Raw genomic sequence first — 10,808 nt, forward strand, 5'->3', positions numbered from 1 at the left:
ATAGAGAGAAAATAGATTTCTTTATATATACTATATATTTCCTTTATATATTTCTTTACAGAGAAATACTCTTTATATAAAGAAATATATAAATATATGTAAAGAAACATACATAAACATACATATTAAACATATATTAAATATATGCTTAAATCATATAACATTAAATATGTTTCTACATAGAGAAGAAATACATTAAAATATATATAAAGTAATAAATATTCTATATATAGTACATATTTCCTGTATATATATATATATACTTCCTTATATAAAGAAATATGTAAAATATATACATAAGGAAATATATAATTAATTTCCTTTCTATACTTCTTTATATATAAATATATAAACATATATACATAAAGAAATATGCATTCTTTATATATAGAATACCTTATATATTTATATATAAATATGTACTATATATGTAATAGAAAATACATAAATGTATTTAGCCTTTATATTCTTTTATGTATTTTTTAATTGTATGGAGAATATTTATTTGTTTGTGTGTATATTTTCTTTATATATAGAATATATATATTATTATATATGTTCTTCATATACATAAATATCACTTAAATATATTTTCCTTATATAGAAATTAAATATATATAAGGAAAATAAATATATTCCAAAAGAAATTAGGTACATATATATACATACATATAATATATATATATATATTTATATCAGTATGTTTGCCCGAGGCAGATCTGACATCCCTGCTCTCATCCCGCTGGGATGAGGAACCTGAGGATGAGGCTGGACCCTTCACTCGTCCCCAGGATCTCCTCCCCCATAGCCATTTTAAGGGCAGTTCTGGGGTTTTTAGTCCAAGTGGCTCAAAATGCTGGTTTGGCACCAAGCACTCGGCTGCTCCCAACAATCCCAGTTCCCAGAGAATTTGGGGTGGCTCCCCAGGAGTTTCCACTGTTGTGGTCACACTCCGCCTGCCCTGTGCATCCGGGTCGGTCCCCAAAGCCCTGGTTGTCCCTCTGGGGCTGGGAAAATCCCATTTCCCCCCCGGATGGGGGTGACTGACTCGGTCTGGCTCCACTCCCGGGATGCAGAGCCGAGGCCGATGCTGTTCCCACTCTCCCTGCGGCATCTGTCGCTTCCCCCGTAGGAAAAAAAATTAAAGATAACATGAAAAAAAAGTGTCAAATTTCAAATAGCAAATAAAAAATAACCCAAATAAATAAACCATCCCTGGAATGGGCAGGGGGAGAGGGGACCGAGGGGCAGCTCGGCCAAACCCAGGCATGCTGGGAAAAGACAAAATACTCAGGAAAACTCAATTTTTTGCTATTTTCCCCATTTTTGATGGCACTTCAGGAAAGGATGAGCCCCAGCCCACCTGGAAGGACAGATTCAGCCTTTATAAATCTAATTAGTGAGCCAGGGCTCCTAATTTTGCCTTTCCAGAGGTGTTCCGGCACCCGGAGCTTCTCCAGGTGCCACTGAGGATGATGATGAGACGATTGGGGGGGGATTATGAGCTGAGTCATTAACTAGCATCGTTAATTAGTCCTATGATGGGCTATGATGGGCTAATCACACCTCCAGGGATTTCTTGCTGAAAATAAAACTCTGTGTTTTATTGAGCGATGGCCGGTGACACCAGTGGTGACAGCAAGGACGGCTCAGCCTATTGCTCCCCTCCTCTCTGGCCCAAAAATAATAATAATAATTAAAAAAAAAAATTCTGTCTGGGGAAAAACGTTAAAAAAAAATAATAAAAATATATATATTTACATGTAACTCCAGGAACCGGTATATAAACAAATATCGCTTCAAGTAGTCCTCGATTATTATTAATTATTATTATTTTTTAATACTGATGGTCTTAAAAAAAAAAAAAGAAAAAAAAGAGGAAAGGTGGTTAGGTCTCATTAAAAAATAAAAAACCAAAGGGAAAAGGTTATTTTTGGCAGGTTTTAACACTTTTCCATGCGCTCAGCGTTGGCGTGGATGAGGCGGTTAAAGCGCGGAGGGCTTGGCTGCAGTGGAGCCAGCTCGGGGTGCTCCCATGGGAGTTCCAGGCTTGGTTTGCTCCTACCGACGGCGATTCGGCACAAGGATCTGGCGGCGGATGCTCCGAGACGTGGGATGCTCCGAGGGGAAGGGCCAGGAGCCGGCCAGGGCCTCCCATCCCGGTCCACCCCCTGGCCACCCGAAGGTCTCAACCCCCCCAAACCATTAAGGCCACCATTAAAACCGTCCCCTCCCGGCCTTTTTAATTAAGAATTCATCCCCCTGGCATTAATGAGGAAACCATCAGAGCACTGCTGATGGGGAGGATGCCCCGGCACGAATGCAGCCCTGGGGTGGAGCATCTCAGACCATGAACTCGTTGCTCCCCAGGAGGACAAGGGGTTGGGCGGCAGCGCAATCGGCCTCGGGGTTCCTCTTGCGCCCCCCTCCAGGCCCCCCATCCGGGGGCTCTTTGGTTTTTGGGGGGGAAGTTTTCACACTCTTCAGTTTCTGTTTGCCTTTCTCCGGGTTGAAGGTCCCGCGTGTGGTGAACTGCGGCCGGTCCTCGGGACAACGGAGCGGCCCCGCCAGGCCCTCAGCGCTCGCCCGGGTTTCGGGGGCCTCGCCGTGTCCCCCCGCTCGGTAGAAAGGAGATTTGGAGTACATCTGGAAGCGCTTCCGGGGCAGGTGGGGCAAGCAGGAGGTGGATGACTGGGAGGAGGAGGAGGAGGAGGAGACGGGGGTGTCGGACGGCTCCACCGGGTCCAGCCGCATCCTGGGGTGCCGTCGCAGCCGGCTCGGCCCCTCGGCCTTGGCAGGGCGCAGGGAGGTAAGTGCTACACTTCTCTCTGCAGGGGCAGAAGGACCATGGATGGTCAACACCCGGACACCACCCAGTACCCAACCACTCCCTCCCTGGGGACACGTGCCATTGAAGCCAGGACAACGTTCCCAGCATCTCAGTGGGGGCAGCGTCACCCCAGATGATGCGGCAGCACTGGAAGAATGTTCACTTCCCCACCAACCCTGGCTTCTCCCATCCATCCCCCCCGGGCCATGTGCTTGAACCCTTAACCCCCCTCTCTGCACCCATTTAAACCGTTGACTTTCAATAAACTTGAAAATCCCAAATAATAATAATCCTTCCCAAAGTGACAGAAAAACATGGTGCCCCCAAGTTTGGGGGGGGACTGCCCATGGCAGGGAGATGGACTTCATGACCTTTGAAAGTCCCTTCCAACCCAAACCACTGCATCATAAACCCAAGAACACCTGGGTTTACCCGAGCGATCGGAGATGGCTCCTTCAGAGTCAAAGTTCAAATTTTCTGAGCTGTCGGCGGTGCCGATGGAGGCTTCGGACTCGAGGGTTTCGTCGTCGGAGGCGCGGGGCTCCAGTGTCAGCATCTCGAATGTCAGCTCCTCCCTGCAAAGCCAACGCAGCCCCATTGACCCAACAGGACCAAAAAGGTGGAGAGGAGAAAGGGATGCACATGCACCAAGAGATCATGGAGGGATGGAGCCCTCCAGTTATCAACCACATGATGTCAAACAACATCCACAGGTTCGGGACGTGGCTCGAACCCTCGGCCAGACTCACTTTTCCTTCTGCAGGCTCTCGATCTGCTCGGTCAGCACCTTCTCCTCCTGCTGCATGGCCACCTGCTGCTGCTCTGTCACCTCCATCTCCATGGCCTCCTCGCTGCTCATGGTCTCCTCGGGGACGTCCGTCACTGAGGGCAAGCGCCCGGTGACAGGGGACGCGGGGCTGGGGTAGGCGCCGCGCCGCACGCGTCCTTTGCCCTGAAGAGAGACAATGGTGTCACCACCACCAGCTGAGGTGATGTGGCAAACACTCAGGTGCCAACCACACTGCTCTCCCAAGGAGTGAAGAAGAAGGGCCCAGACATTGGTCCTCAGTGTGCTGCTGCCGGATGCACCCCAGACCCTCCAAAACCACTCTTCAGGCTGGGAGAAGTACCAGAAGGACTCAACACATTGGAGGGGCCGGGGATGGAGGTGGTGAGGAAGGCAGCAGGGAGGATGATGCTGGTGGACCAAGTGCAGCTTGGACTCCAAGCAAGCCCAGCTAGCAGCAGGATGGGTTCTCACAAAGCCCACAGCCTGTGTGATGGGAAGCTTGACAGCGGCTTTAGGTGGGAGCATCACAAAGGCTTTGATTTCAGGGCACCTGGCTCCTGCTTTATCCTTGGATCAAGTCTTACATCCTTCCCCTATCCACCTTCGGTATTACCTGAGCATCACAAGGGTCTCACTGACCCCTTCAGCAAACAGGAACTCCCATCTAATCATGTTGTCCATGCCCTGATCTCACGTACAGGAGATCCAGAAACCAGGACCACCTCCAGTGGTCCGTTGCAAGACAACCAATGTGGATCTTTGTGCCCACAGCTGAACTGGCTCTGATTTAACGCAGCTCTGAAGAACCACCTCATTTTTTAAATACTGAAACTGACAATGAAAAAGGACTCAAACAAGAGTGGTACAGATGGAGAGACATATATGCAGCTGTTTTGATCTTCTGAGGACCAGCTCTACAGATCTGCTCCACAGAGCAGAAGGATTCTTGGAGATGAGGGACATGGCAGAGATTAAACAGCTTTTATCTTAACATTATCATGACCAGACATCTCATCTTCTACATTCCAGAACTGATGTGACCAGGACTAAGAGAGGTCCATCACTTGCTGCCCTCCCCTGACAACCATCATCCAGGAAGAATCTGTGTCTCCCTGGGGTGGAAGAGCTTGTTGCAGCTCAACTTTCCTCCCCGTATTTAAGCCCTGCATCCCCAGGTCTTCCTGACAACCCATGTGCCCAGAGCAGGTTTTCAGGATAAAGGATCCTCCCTTTTTCCCTTTAAAAGCTGGATTTCCTCCATTTTAGCCCTTTCATCTTTTAACACCACATCTCAGAGATCTTTGTCAGCGAAGCCGTTCCTGCGCCCTGGTGTTCTTCTGATGACACCTTTCACGTGGGCTCCTGAGCTGAAGCACAGCTCCCTGAATCCTATTAGCCAAAAGCCCCAAGATCCCAAAGATCCCACTGGCTTGTGGACTTAAGCCCCAGAGAAATGCACCAGGGGAGCAGAGCTCGAATTTTACTCTTCTCCACCTCCTGACACTCATGGATGTGGAAGAATGGGGGGAACTTGAGGGAACTTTCATCATGGGCTGCGCCTACTAGGAAAGGAAACAGCCCTATGAGCATTCCCAAAATCCTGCAGGTGCTTTTCTTGCCTGTCACAGTCTCACAGAACTCAAACTCAAGCTGGGATGGAGCTGGGGAATACAGGGCTTGCTGGACTACTCCTCATTCAAACCTGGGTGTCCTGACCTTGTGTTCAGGGTGGTAGTACTCCTCCTCCAAGAAGGTGGAGGAGACCTTTGGATGCCTCATGGTCTCCAAGGCATCCAAGCTGAGGTTTTTATCCACCATCTTCAGAAACAGCAGTGCTGTGAAAGGAACTTGATGCTGAAACGCATCCTGAACGAGGAGAAATTGAGGTGAGAAGGGAAGGGATGAATCAAGCAAAGTAAGAAAGAGGGAAGCACAGGATGGAAAAAGAAAATAAAGTGGAAAATAAAGTAAGTAGGAAGGGAAAAGGGGTGGGAAGCGGATTTCTGAGGAGCTGCGTGCAGGGATGGCCGAGCGCCAGCCCCAAACTCCTGTGCCCGGGGGACCTGCGGGAGGAACGGCGGCTCCGAGGAGCGGCGGGACCGGACGGGTCACGGACAATGGCCGGTGGGACAGAGCTGGAATGAGCGACGGTGACACACAGCGAGGGTGGCGGCAGCCGCCGCTGATACATACCGGGATTGAACTGCGGGTTATGCTCATAAATCTAACTGCAATTAGTACGGGCTTCTGGATTAGAGAGGAGATGAAAAGGAAAGCAGAAGGTTAGAGTGCACATGCCGCCGCCCCTCCAAAAACCCGCTTTGCTCAGTTTGAGGTTTTTTCAGTTCACTGAGATGAGTGGGGCAGCTCTGCAGCACCAGCTCCACAATCTTGGGCAGCCCCTGCTTGGATTTCATCCCCAAAAAGCAGAAGCAATGTGTCCCTGAGGATCACTGGGGACAGGTCCAAGCAGAGGGCCTGCTCAGCTCCTCAGCCCAAGCCTGTGCCGATGGTGCCGTGCCGAGTCCGTCCCTCTCCCGCAGCCCAACAAGCCAAGCACAAGTGCATCTGCAGCCTGCCGGCCCCCCGCAAGCGTGGAAGCTCAATGAGATGGGTTTGAGGCTCCCAAAAACGCAGTGCGGGAGCAGGGAGAGCTGTCGGGTTTAGATAATGTGACTGAGCACAAAAAATGATGGTCCAGGTCACCCATGGGGTGATGTTGAGCTGGTCAATGAAAGGCTTGACTCAACTCAGGACCAAACAAGCTCAAATGAAGGTGGAAATGCTGATCAGGAATGTCTGAGCAGGAGTGACAACATTTCCGTGCACAGTTCCCACCTCCTCGTGCTTTGGTGTGACTCCCTGTGAAGGTGAGGGGCCACCATGGGGCTGAGGGTCCCTGTCCTGGTGGAGATGGTGTGTGAGTTTGCGAGGGGTTTGGGAGGCTGGGATAAGCAGGAGAAGATAAGGTAGGGTGGCTTCAGGGGCAAGGAGAGGACAGGAGGGGACAGAGAGGGCTTTGGCATCTCACCATAGATCTGCGGATCAAGGAGAGGCGGCTCTTGGCTTTGTTCTCTGCAAACTCCAGGCTGTTGATGTCCTTGAGACGAGCCTTGTACTTGTTCATCTGCTCGATGACAATTAATTCCACACAACTAAGGGAGAAAAAACCCAAAAGAAGGCAAAATGGGAGGAGGAAGACATTTGATCTGAGCTGCTCTGTCTTGTCTCGGCTTGTCCTTCAACAGGATTTCCTGGTAGCTTCTCCCTTAGTTACAGCACATCCTCTCATTTTATTACAAGGAAAGGATTATTTTGAAGATCTGCCCTGATGGAAGAGCATGGAGAAGAAAAGCTCCAGCTGGAAGCCAGAGGGTGGTGAGAATTCTCCTAGGAAGAGTGATCATGGGCTATGGATGGATTGAGGAACAGCCTAGAGGTATTAAAGATCGCCAAGGACCCAACCTGGAAAAGGGAGTAGTGGAATACAAACCTGGAGAAGGCAGGCAGATTCCAACTCACTTGCAAGCAGTAACTCTGCAGCAGCTTGTGTAACTGAGCCGACTGTGTAATGTTGTCAGGAAGGTATTTGGGGAAAAAAATAGTCCTTTCCTTGTAATCAAACAAGAGGATGTGCAGGAGCTGAAGTGTGGGGGAGAAGCTACAATGAAATCCTGTTAAAGGACAGGTGTTCCTGCCAGCTGGGTCTCCAAACATGTTCTGGTCTTCAACAATTGTAATACTTACTGGAGGTAAAACTGTCTCCTTCAGAAGCCCAGCCCTTCACTGGAGGATTTTCATTATAGTAATTGACTCCAGTATCTATTTTTAAATCTATTTGGTATGAGCCAAACTGAATCTGGTCAAGTGCTTCATGTTTTCACTGTAAAACCTCTGCAATTATGGCAAACACCATAAATAAATCTAAATATATTAATATTGCTGCAGACCAAGCAACTCACTTCAATAAAAAAGCCAAAATTAGGTAAGAATCAAGATTTGCTTGCCAAGAATGAACTACATTAACTATAACACCATGTCAGCACAAGCCCTTTTCCGGCTGAGATGTGCCAGGCAGGAGCAGAAGCTTATCCACTCTTGGGGATCCTCCATCACTTAAAAATCCTTGTTAAACAACTTCTCGGGGATTGAGAGAATTGGAAATACCTTCATGCAGATGCATTTATTTGCATTTAGATGCTACGTGTTTATTACTTCATGCCAAAGCTCTCAATTTTTGAGCCATCTGACCATCCTAGGTGGTGTGGTGGTGGAGCTGGCTGACCCAGCCCCAGGCTCTTACGTGGTGGTTTTGCTGATGTCCTGAACGCTCTGCAGTGGGTCTGTTGTGTCGGGGCAGCGGAGGATGCAGGGAGCAAACACGATGGCCAAGGCGTTGGCTGACATGCGGTTGGTCTCCTCTTGGAGGGCAATCCTGAAAAAACAGGGATTAAGTGAGAAGTCAGAGGTGGAGGCACCTCCACTGCACCTCTTGCACATGGTCATGGATGAAGAGAGGAGATGATATTTCTATGGTGCAACCTTGCTTTGAGGGAGAAAGTCAAACCTCAAGACATCTCAGATATTCCCAGGCAACAACCATCCCTTTCCACCCAAAAACATGTCCCTGCAGTGGTGGGCAGCACCACAGAGCTGTAGGAACCACAAGTGACCAGAACACTGCAGAGGTCACTCATCAACACAATATCCCTTGGAGGAACAGCTCCACAGCCACCTCCTGGAAGACACAGCGCATTCAAAAGCTCTTCCCTGTCCTCTGCCACCTGCCTCTGGCCTCAGCTATTCCACTGGGAAGGATGCCTGACCATCCTGCCTTTGCCTAGAGCTGCCCAGGCCCAGCATACCTGACCAGGTGGAAGATGAGGCGCTCCAGGGTGCTGAGGTGGGTGCGGGAGAGCTGGTCGATGACTGAGTACACCCCACGCACCGTCTCCTTCCTCTCCTGGAGGCCTGTGGAGAAACCACCGGCGTTTAGGGGCAGCTTCTACTTCTTCGTCCTATTTTACTTCTTAATTTTCCTACTTAAAAGATACAATGCTGGGGCTGAAATTAGCTGAACCGTGATGCAAAAGCCACCAAATCGAGACCAAATTGCCTGAGGTTTTGCATAAAAACCCCTTTATAGCCAAAAAATCAGACTTTGAAACCAGGTAAATACAATTTGGCAAAACCAGCTGGTTTGGGCCCGAAGAGTGAATCAAAAGTTTGGCACTAAAAGTGGCCACCATTTCCCTCCACCAAGGGAATGGGATAGTGAGGGAGGCTCCTCACCCATCACCCGCAGGAACTCCTCGTAGAGCTCAAAGGTCATGAGGGGGTTGGGCAGATCTCGGAGCCACTGCTTGAACACGCTGGCAATGACGTGGATGTTGTAGTCGTCTAAATTCACGTTATCGATGTCTGGGTTTGGCACCAGATGAAGCAAGAAGGAAAAGAACAAGAGACAATGATCAATATGAAGCCCAAGGCTGGACAAGGTGACCTTTAAAGGTCCCTTCCAACCCAAACTGTTCTATGATAAAGTACTCTAAAATAAAAAATGTTTACGTGCCTTTAATGGCAACAAATCCAGCACTCAATTTCAGCTCCACATGGTAAAATTAGAGAAAAATGCATTTTCCAGGGTAAATAACTTCAGGTGGGACCAGGATTTCTCTTCTCGCTGATTGCTAGGGTGTCAGTAAGGCAGCATTTTCCCTCAAATAGAATGACTTTTTTCATGGATTGCTCCCAAAAACCCCATGAGTTGCTGACCTGAGTTACAGCCACTGATGTGAAAACATCCCTTGCACGTCCCAGCATCAGGAATACTGAACCATCCCACCCTCCTCCCATCCAACTTTGCCGCTGCGGAGATTTTCCTCCCCATGTAGGATTTTATCCCGCCTCCTCTTACCTGTATCGAGGCCTTGCCGCAGCTCCTTGATCTTGTTGGTGGATCCTGATTTCCTGTAGATGCCCTCTGTGTACAGCCCGTGCATTTCGATGTAGTTGATGAGCTTCTCCACCAGCAGCGGCACCGCCCGCTCCTCGCTGGTCAGCCGCGACAGCTCCACGCCGAACTGCCGCGGGGAGAGCTCGGGGTCGTGCTGCACAGGAAAAGGGAAAAAGGGATTAAAATCTCTCTGGGAAGCAATGCTGGTGCAGCTTTGGATCCGATTATTCAGAGTCCTTCAGCTGATCTAGGAGATGTGTGAGTCTAATGAAGAAGGACAGGACAGGACACAGGTCTTGCAGTGCTAACCTGGTCTCCAGACATGCACCCGAAGGCAAAAAAGTCTGGATTTTCTTTCTTTAACCACCCCACTGTAGTTATATTCCCAGCCTGGCAGAGCCAATGCAGCTGGGCATGGTCCTCCTCTACATCCTGCCTCTCTGGCACCATCTCCAGGGATGATTTCACCCCCCAAAGATGCACAAAGCAGAACAGGCAAATCTGAATCTTGGGTGTTTAGATCAATTTGAAGCATTGACAGTTACAAAAAACCAGTGAACAAACAAGATGCCAAAAAAAAGAACATGAGAAGACCCATCTACACCTGTCAGGAAGGAACCTTTTGCCAGCTGCAAGCACTCACTGGAGAGTTGATATCTGGCAAATTGAAATGTGGAGAAAGTCCTCCTGCGCAGGAGATTCCGGATGGGAAAAAGTCAAAGAATCCAATAAAATATTGACATAAATTCTAAGCCCTAGCCAAAGGAAGCTGAGATGCAACTCCACCTTCAGCAAGGCAGTGGCTCCCCTTACAATTCCTCCTGCATTTTTCTTTTTCCCACTCAATGTCGTCTTTCATTGATCCTGCAAACCTTAGGAGCAGATGTGCAGAAGGTCCCCATGTTGTTTCTTTCTCATGACTGATGGTTTGTAGCTCCCTATCACTGAGAACAACCCTGAAACCACAAATTCACCAAGCACAGAGAAACTGGAGCCTTCCTAGAGAACTTCTAACTGCCCAGTGCAAAGCTACCCATGAAGACACAGTGAACTTGCTTCCTTGGGTGCAGCACAAAAACTTCCTTGGGCAGAGAAATCACAACAAAGAAGTTGGCTCCAAGAATGTCTGAAAAAATTAATCAGAGATCTCAATGAACCTCCCAGATTTTAGAGCACAAACTCTTACAAGGTGTTCCCAGCTCTTGCAGAAATAGTGCCAGAAGAGGAAAGAG

The 10,808-nt window shown here is 48.7% G+C and overlaps 1 protein-coding gene across 1 annotated transcript in view; it reads right to left on the reverse strand.

Moving 5' to 3' along the window:
- Positions 1-1,794: 1,794 nt before the first annotated feature.
- Positions 1,795-10,808, reverse strand: part of MYO9A (myosin IXA) — a 168,951-nt gene continuing 159,937 nt past the window's right edge. The window contains 8 exon segments of the mRNA XM_017731129.1: positions 1,795-2,828; positions 3,263-3,405; positions 3,580-3,782; positions 6,652-6,775; positions 7,924-8,055; positions 8,486-8,591; positions 8,913-9,041; positions 9,538-9,730. Of these exon segments, the coding sequence (XP_017586618.1) occupies positions 2,344-2,828; positions 3,263-3,405; positions 3,580-3,782; positions 6,652-6,775; positions 7,924-8,055; positions 8,486-8,591; positions 8,913-9,041; positions 9,538-9,730 (1,515 nt within the window). The 3' untranslated portion in view covers positions 1,795-2,343.

Source organism: Corvus brachyrhynchos, unplaced genomic scaffold, assembly GCF_000691975.1.
Source record: "Corvus brachyrhynchos isolate BGI_N302 unplaced genomic scaffold, ASM69197v1 scaffold164, whole genome shotgun sequence".
NCBI lineage: Eukaryota > Metazoa > Chordata > Aves > Passeriformes > Corvidae > Corvus > Corvus brachyrhynchos.